Source organism: Thunnus thynnus, chromosome 24, assembly GCF_963924715.1.
Source record: "Thunnus thynnus chromosome 24, fThuThy2.1, whole genome shotgun sequence".
Lineage (NCBI taxonomy): Eukaryota > Metazoa > Chordata > Actinopteri > Scombriformes > Scombridae > Thunnus > Thunnus thynnus.
Genome location: NC_089540.1, coordinates 10,035,188 through 10,052,003, shown reverse-complemented (window position 1 = coordinate 10,052,003; position 16,816 = coordinate 10,035,188). Strand labels below are relative to the sequence as shown.

At 36.4% G+C, this 16,816-nt stretch overlaps 2 protein-coding genes and 1 long non-coding RNA gene across 5 annotated transcripts in view; 1 reads left to right on the top strand and 2 right to left on the bottom strand.

Moving 5' to 3' along the window:
- LOC137177421 (inactive tyrosine-protein kinase 7-like) overlaps positions 1-16,169 on the bottom strand; it is a 28,344-nt gene extending 12,175 nt beyond the window's left edge. Inside the window, exons 1-6 of the mRNA XM_067583735.1 lie at positions 15,888-16,169; positions 13,752-14,048; positions 13,379-13,461; positions 12,423-12,594; positions 9,866-9,948; positions 8,891-9,086 (exon numbers count right to left, since the gene is read on the bottom strand). Of these exons, the coding sequence (XP_067439836.1) occupies positions 8,891-9,086; positions 9,866-9,948; positions 12,423-12,594; positions 13,379-13,461; positions 13,752-14,048; positions 15,888-15,939 (883 nt within the window). The 5' untranslated portion in view covers positions 15,940-16,169. The remainder of the gene's footprint in view (positions 1-8,890; positions 9,087-9,865; positions 9,949-12,422; positions 12,595-13,378; positions 13,462-13,751; positions 14,049-15,887) is intronic.
- LOC137177425 (uncharacterized) overlaps positions 90-16,816 on the top strand; it is a 33,222-nt gene continuing 16,495 nt past the window's right edge. Inside the window, exon 1 of the long non-coding RNA XR_010926126.1 lies at positions 90-514. This is a non-coding gene — a long non-coding RNA (uncharacterized lncRNA). The remainder of the gene's footprint in view (positions 515-16,816) is intronic.
- Positions 995-16,816, bottom strand: part of LOC137177423 (T-cell surface antigen CD2-like) — a 44,795-nt gene continuing 28,973 nt past the window's right edge. Inside the window, exons 8-9 of one of the 3 annotated variants that reach the window (XR_010926125.1) lie at positions 6,318-7,068; positions 995-3,963 (exon numbers count right to left, since the gene is read on the bottom strand). Coding sequence is in view for 2 of the 3 variants with exons in the window: in XM_067583742.1 (XP_067439843.1) it covers positions 6,830-7,069 (240 nt within the window). In the remaining variant the exon portion in view is untranslated. Of the gene's footprint in view, positions 7,070-16,816 lie in introns of all 3 variants that reach the window. The other 2 variants (XM_067583742.1, XM_067583741.1) reach the window with 2 other exon arrangements.

Genomic DNA, 16,816 nt, shown 5'->3' with positions numbered 1-16,816 from the left:
CCAAATATGAACATGAAGCTAGGGCGCCATCTAGTGGAAGCAATGGGACAACACAGAATCTTGTGCTTTTTTTTTTCTTTATTCTGTACTTACATGGATGTTTCTTTTCTAACCAATTTATCTTGCCTTTTAAAAACATCAACCCATTAATTATTTACACTCACTTATCCCATGCAGGGTCACAGGTGGCTGGAGCTGGTCCTAGCCCACATTGGTTGAGTGGTGAGGTACCCTAGATGGGTCAGTACAGACAACCATTCACATCTACAAGTGATTTAATCTCCAATAAACCTCATCTCATGATTTTTGGACTGTTGTAGGAGGAAATGCACACAGCAAACAGAAAGGTATATAAAGAATCAGTAAAATGCATCTCTTTTCCATGTTACATCATCATATAGAAACATAATATCATCCAGAATATCTCTTCTAAGAGTTTTTGTAGCTGTCAGAAACTCTGACCCTAGTGACTCTGCAATGCAAATGGCAGCCTCTTTGTTTAAAATCATGCATGGTTACCAACAAAATGAATAACATGAAATAAATAAATGTTTTTTTTCACTATTTCAGTATTTCACGTTTCATCAGCATGCAATTAAAGCTGAACTTTTGGATCAACGAGATCAAAACACGTTAACGGCAGCACGTCGTGGGTGTAAAGTAAAAATTAGAAAAAAGTAAATCAGAGATGAAGAAATAAGCAGACAACACAGATGTAAGTCTTGCACTCAGCAGTATAGCTAATCACGTATTGCAAACACACTCAAAGCCAGAAACTTGTTTTCATCAAAAAGAGGAACACGATACGTGACTCTCTCACACATTCACACTTTACCCGCATTGCTCTGCTCAGCTGAAGTGAAAATGACACCTTCAAATACTCGTCTCCCCCCCACTCATATTTAACTGGAAAATATATCATACCATTTATTTAAAGATGTCACTGCATACACTTTAAACAGGCATTTTCACACTGAGAGCATGTATTCAATGCTTTGGTACAATGGTTTTATAGATAATACAAAAGGTAAATACAAACTTGAATGGTCCTGACAAAGGAGCAGTACATGAAGTTTTCTGTACATAAACACACATATGACATTTATATTTTCTATTACTATAATCCATCCCTGATTGATGAGCAAGTTTATAAAATAAAGCATAAATGACAGATTTCATCTCACTGTGATTGTACCTTATATGATTACATACGTGATAAACCTGTTGCTGTGTGATACATTACAGACATGAATCAACATCTTTTATTCATAAATTCACAACATAAGTACAAAAAAAAGAGAAAACTTCATACAAATTGAGTTTTAATTAATTCAAGAAGATATCCTGATGTCACATGTAGGAACAGATCCACTAATCTCCTACCTGTGCAGCTATTCTGGGGCTGGGCTGAGGTTGGCTGTTGGGGGTGTCGGGGACTTTTGAAAGCGGCTCACGTGGGTGCACAAACAAAACTTTTATTTATACCAAAAAAATGTAATGACATATTATTCACTCTTACCATAAGTTGTGTGGAGGTTTATCTAGTTGAAAATTGGAGCAGTGACATATACTATGAGACTTCACTAAAAAATACTCATACAAAGCAGTCCTTTGTGCTTGCTTTTCAGTTTGTTTAAATGACACTCTGGGTGAAAGTTCAATGAGGAATATCTTTTATCTCATGTTCTGCCTTTATTCCCCTAAAGAATAATTTCCATATTTTCTTCCTGTTCTAATCTTTCATGTCTCTTCTACTTTCACACACTGTTAAAGTCCCTTTAAGATGTCACTAAATGTGACCAATGACCTTTATTCCTGCATTCTTTTTTCATTCTGTTTTTCATACCCACTATTCACTATTCATAAACAGGTAAAAGTGTTTCCATGCAACTAATGAAACAGTTGGCACAATTGTTAGTACAATGTGAGACAAAACAATGCAATCCCTTTCCGAGATTGTCCAGACAGTGAAGTCCACCTCTGATATGATTGATTCCTCCTTCAGAGAGTTCAAATTACTACTGCTAGTCAATACATCTCATTTAATATTTTACCACTTTGACAGTGGTGGAAGGTAACTTTAATCAAGTACTGAATTGAACTATTTGAGTATTTCCATTTGATGCTACTTTATACTTCCACTCCACTACATTTCAGAAGGAAATATTGTACTTTCTACTCCACTACATTTATTTGACAGCTTTAGTTACTTTTCAGATGAAGATTTGACACAATGGATAATATAACAAGCTTTTAAAATACAACATATTGTTAAAGATGAAACCAGTGGTTTCCAACCTTTTTGGCTTTTGACGTCTTACAAAAAGCAGTTTGTAGTCGGGGTCACATTTATTTAACATGTCTATGAGTTGTTAACAGCTCCACCAAATAGTGATTTTTCCCTCTAAACTTCTCACATGGTTTCATTTCAATAAATGTTCAAATGATCCAATATTTCACCAAAAGTCAAAGATTAGTGAAAAAGTCCAAAAACTGAGAACAGATTTGTGTATCAGAACTTTGTTTTTTCTTCTTCTCTCTCATTAATCATCTCACGACCCCTCAGATTTATCTGGTGACCCTTTGGAGGGGCCCGACCCCTAGGTTGGGAACCACTGGAATAAACTAGCTAACTGTATATAAAGTAGTTGAAACTAGCTCCACCTCCAGCAGCTACAACAGTAACATGCTGCTCTAACACTGATGCTTCACTATTAATAATCTAATGATGTCATATATAATAATATATCAGTCAGGGGGACCAAACCACTACTTTTACTGCAATACTTTAACTACATCTCAGTGTTCGTGGTTTGGAGGCTTCGAGTTTCCACATCACACTTGTATAAGCTGCATACTGGACTACGACTGGCTTCCAAACTAGTTGTGATATCACAAATTATGCTCATAGGCCTGCACCTACAGATTGTCAATGAGCACAGAAATTTTCTAGCTCTACACTGCACAAGCATCCAACTGTAGGAACAAACAGGAAAAATATATTTTTGAGTGAAGGGCGGCTTTAAAAAAAAAAGAATGTGATATCATAGACATTTTGAGGAGTCACACATAGACATAATTTTGTTAGAGAGACAAAAGCCAAAAAATATGGAAAGCACTGCCATATATAAAGAATCAGTAAAATGCATCTCTTTCCCATGTTACATCATCATATAGAAACATAATATCATCCAGAATATCTCTACTAAGAGATTTTGTAGCTGTCAGAAACTCTGACACTAGTGACTCTGCAATGCAAATGGCAGCCTCTTTATTTAAAATCATGCATGGTTACTTACAAAATGAATAACATGAAATAAATAAATGTTTTTTTTCACTATTTCAGTATTTCACGTTTCATCAGCATGCAATTAAAGCTGAACTTTTGGATCAACGGGATCAAAACACGTTAACGGCAGCACGTTGTGGGTGTAAAGTAAAAATTAGAAAAAAGTAAAACAGAGATGAAGAAATAAGCAGACAACACAGATGTGAATCTTGCACTCAGCATAACCTCATAGCTAACCACGTATTTCAAAGCCACAAATTTATTTTCAGCAAAAAGAGCAACAGGATATGTGACTCACTCACACAGTCACAGTTTACCAGCATTGCTCTGCTCAGCTGAAGTGAAAATTAATATAAATACTCATTTCCCCCCCACTCATATTTAACTGGAAAATATATCATACCATTTATTTAAAGACGTCACTGCATACACTTTAAACAGGCATTTTCACACTGAGAGCATGTATTCAATGCTTTGGTACAATGGTTTTATAGATAATACAAAAGGTAAATACAAACTTGAATGGTCCTGACAAAGGAGCAGTACATGAAGTTTTCTGTACATAAACACACATATGACATTTATATTTTCTATTACTATAATCCATCCCTGATTGATGAGCAAGTTTATAAAATAAAGCATAAATGACAGATTTCATCTCACTGTGATTGTACCTTATATGATTACATACGTGATAAACCTGTTGCTGTGTGATACATTACAGACATGAATCAACATCTTTTATTCATAAATTCACAACATAAGTACAAAAAAAAAAGAGAACTTCATACAAATTGAGTTTTAATTAATTCAAGAAGATATCCTGATGTCACATGTAGGAACAGATCCACTAATCTCCTACCTGTGCAGCTATTCTGGGGCTGGGCTGAGGTTGGCTGTTGGGGGTGTCGGGGACTTGAAAGCGGCTCACGTGGGTGCACAAACAAAACTTTTATTTATACCAAAAAAATGTAATGAGACATTATTCACTCTTACCACAAGTTGTGTGGAGGTTTATCTAGTTGAAAATTGGAGCAGTGACATATACTATGAGACTTCACTAAAAAATACTCATACAAAGCAGTCCTTTGTGCTTGCTTTTCAGTTTGTTTAAATGACACTCTGGGTGAAAGTTCAATGAGGAATATCTTTTATCTCATGTTCTGCCTTTATTCCCCTAAAGAATAATTTCCACATGTTCTTCCTGTTCTAATCTTTCATGTTTCTTCTACTTTCCCACACTGTTAAAGTCCCTTTAAGATGTCACTAAATGTGACCAATGACCTTTATTCCTGCATTCTTTTTTCATTCTGTTTTTCATACCCACTATTCACTATTCATAAACAGGAAAAACTGTTTCCATGCAACTAATTTGAAACAGTTCGCACAATTGTTAGTGCAATGTGAGACAAAACAATGCAATCCCTTTCCGAGATTGATGGCAAACAAAACTACATATTTAGTTGTTGTTTTTTTACAATCACAAAGACTGATGACATAACAGAGTGCACAGAAAATATATACAGAGACAGAATGACACAAGCAAAAATTTAAAGCTGAGACTTCTCAGTTTAACACTCTTGTGAGTAACTTATGGCCTTAGGCACATAGGGTCAAGCCACTTTGGCTCATGTGTTCATGTGCTGACATCTGCAATCACTGAACTTGACTTGACCTAATACAGCAGCTAGCAAAGGTTCTTAATGTGAGGAAAACGAAACGAAACACCTATCCTAGTGGTGCTGAAAAAAAGAAAATATTAGACAACAAAACATCTAAATAGTCTCCCCAAAGTCACCTCTTTCTTTGGTCCAGCATCTGTAAAAGGCCTGCCAACGACTGCACCTGCACCACTGTCACAGCATGCTAGCCAAACAACTGAAGATGCTGCTAATCAGAACAATGGAAATGAGAACCCATCTACTCAAACAGATGGCGATAATGATGACCAAACTCTATTGTTTGATGAACAAGCACAACATGATAACAGTCCTACAACTGAGACAGGTGAGGAAGCACCAGCACTCCAGACCGGGATCCACTAGCATTCACAATGACCAATCTGGTACGTTGGCCAACGCATATTACCAGTGAACGGATTGATATTGGAGATATTGGACAAGAGGTCCCGTTCAGTGAGAGGACATTAACTTTCCACAGAGCAGATCACACCATCATTTTACTAAAGACAGATATTTCATGAAGATGAAAATTGGAGAAACCATGCGTAGGTCATGGTTGGTTCAATTCAATTAATTTCAATTAATTTATATAGCACCAAATCACAACAAAAGTTATCTCAGGGAACTTGAAAGAAGAAAGAAGAAATAAACAGACAATTAAATTACATTTACATATATGAAATGCAATTAGATCAGTTCTGAATAACAGAAAATGTCAAAATTTGTTGGTGAATTTTGTTATTTTTTGTTGTCATAATGCTGCAAAAGGAAAACCTCCAGTAGACACATATGCACGCACATACGTGTACACACACACACACACACACACACACACACACACATATTCAGATACAAATTTCGCACTCAGCAGTATAGCTAGGCACATACAGCCAACAAACTCAAAACCACAAACACATTTTCAGCAAAAAGAGGAACAAGATACGTGACTCACTCACACACACACACACACATACACAAAGACAACAAACACACACAGTTTACCCGCATTGTTTTGCACAGCTGAGGTCAAAATGACACAGTTTCAAATACTCATTTCCCCCCATTAATATTTAACTGGAAAATATATCATACCATTTATTTAAAAACGTCTCTGCATACACTTTAAACAGGCCTTTTTCACACTGAGAGCATGTATTCAATGTATACAATGTACAATGGTTTTATAGATAATACAAAAAGTAAATGCAAACTTGAATGGTCCTGACAAAGGAACAGCACATGACATTTATTTATATATATATATATATATATATATATATATATATATATATATATATATATATATGATCCATCCCTGATTGATGAGCAAGTTTATGTGATTGTACCTTATATGATTACATATGACAAATAAACTTGATTGATTAATTGATAGTTTGTAGTAGTCACTTTCTGGTTTTGTAATAGCACCCAGTATTTAATATCAAAGTATTTTTAAAGGTATACTATGCAGGATTTGTCGGCTGCTGTTTGTAAACACACATCATTCAAAGTTGGCCCCTCCTCCCTGAATGAAGAGAGTGAGCGGCGGTAGCGAGAACAAAGCAGTGAATCACATAAATAAAACATTATTTTCTGATTGTTTCATGGTGGTTATGTTCTAAAACACAAATTAACACACGCATACCTGACAGAGAGCAGAGCGGAGCAGAGCGGAGCAGAGGACAAAGATGTTGTCTGGTCACTACTAGACCTCACACCCTGCACGCTGTTATTGGCTGGGGGCTGCACACCCACTGCCCAAAGGTTGACGCCCAGAAGCGTCCCAAACACAACAAAATAATAAGAAAATACAGGCAGAGGGCAGAGTCTCTGTAGATAAATACACTGCCACACACTTCTAGTTGGTCATTGCGCCTCTTTGCTTTTCCTGGCTGAATTTGGATGAATTAATCTTCAGTAGAGAAGGACGGAGAGTGTGGCCGACCGGCTGCTGCTGGTGATGGTGGTGATGGTGATGATGATAACCGGGAAGATGATAATGTTTATGATGATGATGTTGTTGTTCAGAATTGGTCCACTCCAAACGAAGTTCCTCCTCGTCTGTTGAGTAAGTCAATAAGCATGAGTTGCCTTCATCTTTATTATTTTGAGAAGAACATAAAACCAAAGTACATTTCTTTGTTAAACTTAGTTCTTTGGATGAAGAGCCATTTATATTTATACATATTATATAAAAGTATACTCGTTATTTATCACTCTGTTGCTACAAACACAATATTTCTGAACTTGTCTTCTAAGATTGGGGCTGCTTTAAGGGGGATGTTGCGGTCATGCTGGAGCTCATATGGTTTATGTACGATTGCTCCAATTAACCACATGTTTGAAGTCTTTTAAAGTCTCAGACCACCATTGTTTCAGATCTCAGATACTATAATAGCATCTCTCAGTCAGGTATGTTTGTTACTTTTGGATCTCTTTGTCTCACTACTGTTACCTGCCACTCTGAGGCTGGATTACCCGCAACAGCCTCAGGGCTCCGCAGCCATTATTTCAGCTGATGATGCAAAATCCTTATTTCATTAGTGTTTAATCACATGACCAAACAGCAGACCTGGGGCTAAATAGTATGCAGGCATATTGAAACTGAATTTTAAATAGATTGTGTTCAGTAAGTAATTACAAAAACAACCAATATACCATTACTTTCAATAAAATATATTGTACCCTTCTTTCTACTTTGTCACTCTCTACCTGTTATTGTCCAAAAATAAACCATGACAGCCACAGAGTGAAGAGAAGTATCACTTACACGACCGTAACTGCTTCCTTACCTTTGACTATACGCTAGAAAACATCTATATAAATATATATAAATGAAAATAGTGGCCTTACAGCCAAACAGTGTTTTGCTTTAAAAACTGTTTGGCTGCAGAGCTGCCAGGCTGTATATGAGCCCCAATAAGCTCCACCAATCAAATGTTGACCTATGTTATTTTTGTGCACCAATCAGGTTTTGACATTTGAATGTGACGACAGTTGGTGGGCTGTTTGGTCACTGTCAATCAAATCTAATCCATCCACGCCTACACAGTCCTCATGACACAGATTAGCTGAGTATATTGGCATGAACTCATAATAAAAAGTACCGTAAGATTGATCTTTTTATCTATTTATGAACTCACTCATGAATGTTATAAAGAAATACTTTTGATTTGAATCCAAACTTACCCTTATCTTTTCTTTCTGGCCCGGACGCAGCAAACAATGACGATGATAATCAGCAACAGAACAAGTCCTGATGAGGATGAACAATAATAATAACTTGTGTAAAACAAACTGCATATTTCAATTAGGTGTAATTCCTTTAATCATAATTCCTCAGTTGTTCAGTCTAATCACATACAGTATGTTGTGAGGAGAGATGTATAGAGTTAAAAAGGCTTATTAAGCTTTACCTCCTCCACCGCCCAGGATGCCCACCATGATCCAGAAATCAAGGCAAAATAATTCTTTAGGGATGGAAAAAACTATTTCAATGAAATAGATCAAATAATATCTCAGTCTAATACAGTAACTTAAGACTATATATATATATATATATATGTATATATATTTATGTGTGTGTATATATATATATATATATATATATATATATATGTATATGTGTGTGTGTGTGTGTGTGTGTGTGTGTGTGTATATATATATATATATATATATATATATATATATATATATATGTGTGTGTGTGTGTGTGTGTGTATATATATATATATAAGATTTGTGCAAATATTGTGTGAAAGAACCTCAGTAGGTTTGAATAAGTACAAATCTTGAGGTTGTTTCACTTTTCTACAAACAAAATCTTGTGTTTGAAAAATTTGATTGATGTGATTATCTCACAAAGGTGTTGTATTTCCACAGAAATGTATTCATAGAATAACTACTGCATGATACTCACTGGAGCTAGTGCACATATGTTGAACAGCCTTACTGGTCTTAGACAAGGCAGGGTTGGAAACTATGCATTCGAATGAATCTTTTTCCACATCTTCGGCTTTTTGTTTTAGAATCTGAGGTTTCTCCTTCATCTCCTTTGTCTCCGTCATCTCCTTCTTATTCTTCAACCATTTAAAGGTGAGACCCTGGGCCTGGTGGTTAAAAATATCAGTAAAGGATAGATTAGAAGGTTATCATGAGAATACAGTATGCAAACCTTCAAGTGCACTTGGAGAAAAAATCTGAGACAATTTAAAATTGAGGCTCTTGAGATATATTTTTAAGGACACATATGACACATATGAGGACAAAATCTGAATATCCAGTGTGGATATTGTGTTTTTGGAGAGATCAACACTAATTAACATGAGCAAAAATGGAAATTTAATTTCATTATCGACCTGGGAAATAGTAGAAATAGACAAAAAATAAAACAAAATAAAGAAAGAAACAAAAAAAAAGTCTCCTGGACGACTAGTAAGTATCCATATTGCCCTTTAATGTCCAAAGTGCTTCATAATCAGCTAATGCTATGACCTCCAACTCAGGTCAAAACACGGTAGAAAGATTCTACATTCAATTTCAACGAGAATATTTATACTTACTCTTTATTATACCTTTTACCTCATTATTTCTGATAACGATTGTTTACAGCAGCCTAAATTGGCTAAAAATAAAGCTGAACTTTGCTTTTCATACATTTTGGTGTATTTCCTTAAATCAATCAAATAATAGGATAAGAACTGGAAGCAGGATTCTTTGTAAACAGATTTAGATTCAGAAATCCAAACCTTATTGATACAGCAGCATCTGTATGTGAATACTCATAACTCAGGTTTGGTTTTAGAGGAGGGTGTGTTTACAGATTCTACAAACACATCTTTATGATGAATAATTTGGAGAATACTCCACTTACAACATGTACAGTTGTTCTCACCTTGCCAACGTTGCAGGTAAATGTGACCATTGTTGAGGTGGGTTTGGAACATTCAATCGTCACTTCAGGGTCCGGGACACTGTCTGATCAGAGTAGCATCATGCATTTTAAAAACACTGTAATTATTGTATCTTGATGAACAAAATAAAAAAACAGCTTGTGATGAGATCTGTATCTAATGCATCACAACACACTTAAAGACAGACAATGTGCAAGTTTCTAAGTGGCTCCAGACATTTATCTCTGATCCAGGGAAGACATAAAGAGAGATACACAGTAATGGAGAGTTAATTTACTTTACCATCCTTTTTAGTCCAAGATAAACTTGAATAAACAGAGTTAATATATGCTCACAATTTGTTGTTACCTACCCAATATACATAAATTAATGGGGTTGAATTGCTTTACTGTTCTTCCAACATATGTGTGAACATCGGGGGTGTATGTCCCTGTGTTGCTTTTCTTCAGATTTGTCAGCTTAAGGGATCCATTTTGATAAACTTCCACTCCCGCTGCTGCGTTGATAACAATCGTTTTTGATAACAATCTTTGATAAAAGATTATTGCATCATTGAGCCTCCATTTCAAGGTATCTGAGTTTTGATCTAATGTTGATCAAAATATGTACTTTTCTCAGAATAAACTTGCCTATAAACTTGTGTCAGAGGAAGAAACATGTTTGTTCTATATGAAACTCACCTTGGCTTATTTCATGTCTACGTGTATTGCTGCAGCTCTAGGTAGAGGGTCAAGCATGTTTTCATGCACCACATGTGACGATCTATCAAATGTGCTGGTATGGTGGCTAATTATGCTGTTTTTGTGTCTGCAAAATCGGTTTTCTCACGATTACACTTGTCTACTAATAAGGATTTGTTCATGCTCATGATAAGGAGTAAATGTACGCACTTTCTCAAGTGCAGTAAGAAATTGATAAATCAGATTCAGTGAGTGGAAATGAGCGTCGGCACAGTTTATGCACAGAATTAAACACATGGTTGATAAATGAAAGCTCAGGTTACTATCAGCTGAAACTCGATCTGAATAAAGTTCAATCAAAGTCTTAGTCGAGTCTACTTTATATATATGATGACACTGATTATTCCTGGTTGGAGTTATACATCTTTATTAACTTTTCAGTTGTGTTTTAGGTGCTAATTTTCTTTTTCTTTTTTTTTAAAGTGCTTGCGCCCTGCTGTGTGTGTGTGTATGTGCACCTTTCACATGTAATCTGAAACTGACAATCTATGACTGACAGTCTATGTTGGCTAATTGGTCTTAATGGAAGTACAGTGTTCTTGGCTAATCAGAGTGGACTGATGGGAGGGAAAACATCCAGCTGATTAACCGTTTTTCAGTCTATAACAATAAATTAATCTCTGTATTTCTTCTCCCCAAAGCAGAACTGACTGTTTTAGTTTAATGAAAGGTTTTCCCTTTAATTTACCTCAATATAGATGAATAATTAGCCATCAATCAAAATTAATTGATTACATTAGCTAAAAACAATAGAGTATGGCGGTTTTTACATGGTGGCACCGTTAAATGGGGAAATGCACCCAGAGCCTTACTGATATGTGCAGTTCGCCTCTCAAAGAAAGACTATCATGCCAAACTCCGTTTAACAATCTGCCAATTTAAAGGTGCCATTACTTGTCCTTACACGCAGACACATCTAGGAATATGTTTTATCCTGTTTTTTCAATACATGGGATTTATTCGTCAATATGGCATAGTCCAATATACCGAACAATACTTTTGCTTCACTTAAATTTAAACTTTTTGAATCTGTTCACTTGTTGCACTCATGAACTTCTGATTAACTACCATGCGGATGGCAGTAGCTGGCCGTGTGAACCAAGTGAAAAGCTTTAAAATGTAATAAAATTAAGTGACGCTTGATGGAAATAGTGTATGCCACATGATCTTCCGTGTTGTGGGGCCCATAAAGCAAGTGCACTGGCGTTTCCTTTAACCCTGCCTCCCAATTTCATGTGCACCAGCGAGTTCTGTTGGCTGAGCTGGCTAACTTCCGGTTTAGCCTTCTGCTAACTTGAATGGGGATAACATAATTTAATCAAGCGGCTCTTCTAGACATCCCAAATGTTATTAGACTTAATGGATCAAACTCAGATAGTGAAATGAGTCATTTTACGGGGGTTGTGACACTCAAAAAAATGTATCCACCATTTTACAGCTGCTCTTTTTCCCATGATTGTGTGCAGGAAAAATGCTTTTTGGGCCCCTGTCAGACCTGGAAGTTGTAATTACACAGTTTGGCCATGACGTCAAATTGGCTTCAAAGCCTGGCGTACTTCCTGGGGGCTTGACATATACATACACACACACACACACACACACACACACACACACACATACCAATAAGCTGGACCTGCGCCTCGTAGTTGCCACTGATGACGGAGTCAGTGCTCGGCGTTCGGCACCAGTATAAACCGGCATCCAGCGCCTTCACCTCCGCTTTTGATGTGATTATCTCACAAAGGTGTTGTATTTCCACAGAAATGTATTCATAGAATAACTACTGCATGATACTCACTGGAGCTAGTGCACATATGTTGAACAGCCTTGCTGGTCTTAGACAAGGCAGGGTTGGAAACTTTGCATTCGAATGAATCTTCTTCCACATCTTCGGCTTTTTGTCTCAGAATCTGAGTTTTCTCCTTCATCTCCTTCTTATTCTTCAACCATTTAAAGGTGAGACCCTGGGCCTGGTGGTTAAAAATATCAGTTATGGATAGATTAGAAGGTTATCATGAGAATACAGTATGCAAACCTTCAAGTGCAGTTGGAGCAAAAATCTGAGACAATTTAAAATTGAGGAACTTGAGATATATTTTTAAGGACACATATAAGGGCTGAGTAGTTGGAAAATCTGAATATCCAGTGTGGATATGGTGTTTTTGGAGAGATCAACACTAATTAACATGAGCAAAAATGGAAATTTAATTTCATTATTGACCTGGGAAATAGTAGAAATAGACAAAAAATAAAACAAAATAAAGAAAGAAACAAAAAAAGTCTCCTGGACAACTAGTAAGTATCCTTATTGCGCTTTAATGTCCAAAGTGCTTCATAATCAGCTAATGCTATGACCTCCAACTCAGGTCAAAACACGGTAGAAAGATTCTACATTCAATTTCAACAAGAATATTTATACTTCCTCTTTATTACACCTTTTACCTCATTATTTCTGATAACGATTGTTTACAGCAGCCTAAATTGGCTAAAAATAAAGCTGAACTTTGCTTTTCATACATTTTGGTGTATTTCCTTAAATCAATCAAATAATAGGATAAGAACTGGAAGCAGGATTCTTTGTAAACAGATTTAGATTCAGAAATCCAAACCTTATTGATACAGCAGCATCTGTATGTGAATACTCATAACTCAGGTTTGGTTTTAGAGGGGGTGTGTTTACAGATTCTACAAACACATCTTTATGATGAATAATTTGGAGAATACTCCACTTACAACGCGTACAGTTGTTCTCACCTTGCTAACGTTGCAGGTAAATGTGACCATTGTTGGGGTGGTTTTGGAACATTCAATCGTCACTTCAGGGTCCGGGACACTGTCTGATCAGAGTAGCATCATGCATTTTAAAAACACTGTAATTATTGTATCTTGACGAACAAAATAAAAAAAACAGCTTGTGATGAGATCTGTATCTAATGCATCACAACACACTTAAAGACAGACAATGTGCAAGTTTCTAAGTGGCTCCAGACATTTATCTCTGATCCAGGGAAGACATAAAGACAGATACACAGTAATGGAGAGTTAATTTACTTTACCATCCATTTTTAGTCCAAGATTAACTTGAATAAACAGAGTTAATATATGCTCACAATTTGTTGTTACCTACCCAATATACATAAATTAATGGGTTTGAATTCCTTTGCTGATTTTCCTTCATCGTTGTGAACATCGGGGGTGTATGTCCCTGTGTTGCTTTTCTTCAGATTTGTCAGCTTAAGGGATCCATTTTGATAAACGTCCACTCCCGCTGGTGCCTTGGCAACAATCGTTTTTCTTCTTTGATAAAAGATTATTGTATCATTGCGCCTCCATTTCAAGGTATCTGAGTTTTGCAGCTTGTAGTCCAAGGGCACAGTAACGTTTTGGCCTTCTGCAGCATATATGTCACACCCATCCAGAGAACCTTTGGAACAGAGAGAAAGGTGGAGAAATAAAAAGGGAAATCAGCAAATTCAGCAGTGAATCCTGAACAATCACATGACAATGTATCAAAATCATATGCAGAATAAATGCAGTGATATTTTTGTGCATGGAACTTAAGTACTAATTATGTTAAGTACTATGATGTTTACAAAAGGAGCACAAAAAAAACACCCCATTAGTGTCTAGACTAGTGTCGTCTTCAAAAGACAGACACTACATTTTTTACATTTGCTGTAATTGAATGTAATAATAACAGCCTAATGTTGATCAAAATATGCACTTTTCTCAGAATAAACTTGCCTATAAAACTTGTGTCAGAGGAAGAAACATGTTTGTTCTATATGAAACTCACCTAAAAACATTGGCTTATTTCATGTCTACGTGTATTGCTGCAGCTCTAGGTAGAGGGTCAAGCATGTTTTCATGCACCACATGTGACGATCTATCAAATGTGCTGGTATGGTGGCCAATTATGCTGTTTTTGTGTCTGCAAAATCGGTTTTCTCACGATTACACTTGTCTACTAATAAGGATTTGTTCATGCTCATGATAAGGAGTAAATGTACGCACTTTCTCAAGCGCAGTAAGAAATTGATAAATTGGATTCAGTGAGTGGAAATGAGCGTCGGCACAGTTTATGCACAGAATTAAACACATGGTTGATAAATGAAAGCTCAGGTTACTATCAGCTGAAACTTGATCTGAATAAAGTTCAATCAAAGTCTTAGTCGAGTCTACTTTATGTATATGATGACACTGATTATTCCTGGTTGGAGTTATACATCTTTATTAACTTTTCAGTTGTGTTTTTGGTGCTAATTTTCTTTTTTTCTTTTTTTTTTTAAGTGCTTGCGCCCTGCTGTGTGTGTGTATGTGCACCTTTCACACGTAATCTGAAACTGACAATTTATGACTGACAGTCTATGTTGGCTAATTGGTCTTAATGGAAGTACAGTGTTCTTGGCTAATCAGAGTGGACTGATGGGAGGGAAAACATCCAGCTGATTAACTGTTTTTCATACTATAACAATAAATTAATCTCTGTATTTCTTCTCCCCAAAGCAGAACTGGCTGTTTTAGTTTAATGAAAGGTTTTCCCTTTAATGTACCTTACTATAGGTGAATAGTTAGCCATCAATCAAAATTAATTGATTACATTAGCTAAAAACAATAGAGTATGGCGGTTTTTACATGGTGGCACCGTTAAATGGGGAAATGCACCCAGAGCCTTACTGATATGTGCAGTTCGCCTCTCAAAGAAAGACTATCATGCCAAACTCCGTTTAACAATCTGCCAATTTAAAGGTGCCATTACTTGTCCTTACACGCAGACACATCTAGGAATATGTTTTATCCTGTTTTTTCAATACGTGGGATTTATTCGTCAATATGGCATAGTCCAATATACCGAACAATACTTTTGCTTCACTTAAATTTAAACTTTTTGAATCTGTGCACTTGTTGCACTCATGAACTTCTTCTGATTAACTACCATGCGGATGGCAGTAGCTGGCCGTGTCAACCAAGTGAAAAGCTTTAAAATGTAATAAAATTAAGTGACGCTTGATGGAAATAGTGTATGCCACATGATCTTCCGTGTTGTGGGGCCCATAAAGCAAGTGCACTGGCTTGATGGAAATAGCACATGCCGAATTGTTTAGTGGATATTAAAGATACAGAAAATGCTCTAACTGATCTTTTGGCACGCATGTATTGAGCAAACAAGCAAGTTAAAGTTAAATTGGGATTCGTCGTTGCTGAAGAACGTCGGCACGTATCGGAGTTAATTACCTATCAACACTCAAGAAACGTTTCTTACCTAGCATTGAAAGCCCCAAAACGAGTGTGAGGAGACAGTTATCCATCTTCATTCCTCTCTCCTTCCACTCGTGTTTTTTTCCCTTAATTTGACCCCTGTCTCCTTTGAGTACACTTAACCGGTTTAATGTGTGTGCAGGAATGAAGACGAGATAGACAGAGAGAGAGAGAGAGAGAGAGAGAGAGAGAGAGAGAGAGAGAGAGAGAGAGAGAGAGAGAGAGAGAGAGAGAGAGAGTCTAACAAAACCTGAACTGTACCTGTTTGCTCTAATCTGACTGTAAGTGTCAAAGTATTAGCCTGATGTTGAGAACATGGAGCTATAGTGACATCTTCTGGCTGCAGGGGGATAAAAAAAACAACAAAGAAAATAGATGTATTGTAGAAATACTGTTAAATTACAGTAATGTATAAAACATTAAATCTAGACTGGAGTATCTAAATCTAATAGACTGAGCTGAGCAGATTCTCATATTTTTTCGATGAACTCAAACTTTCCTCCTTCAGTAGAGTGTCAAACTCTGCACATATATCATTCTGCACAGTGAAACTCAAACATGCAACTGAAGTTACCATAAGCTAAACACATTTTTGAGTGCAGGGGGACTTTATCAGCCTGCATTTTAAAATTAATGCAGCTGGTTTTGAAGAGTTTCACGAGCCTCTGTGGTTGAAAAAGTCTTTTCACCCTAAAAGGATCGAGGTAAAATGCTGGAAATCACCATATTAAGAAATGCATGGTTTTCTATATGCAATCTGAGTGGTACTTGGCAAAAAATATCAAATGTGAAAATCATAGCTGAGCTTTAACTGCCCTGATAACACCCAAATTTGAACATGAAGCTAGGGCGCCATCTAGTGGAAGCAATGGGACAACACAGAATCTTGTGCTTTTTTTCTTTATTCTGTACTTACATGGATTCTTTTCTAAC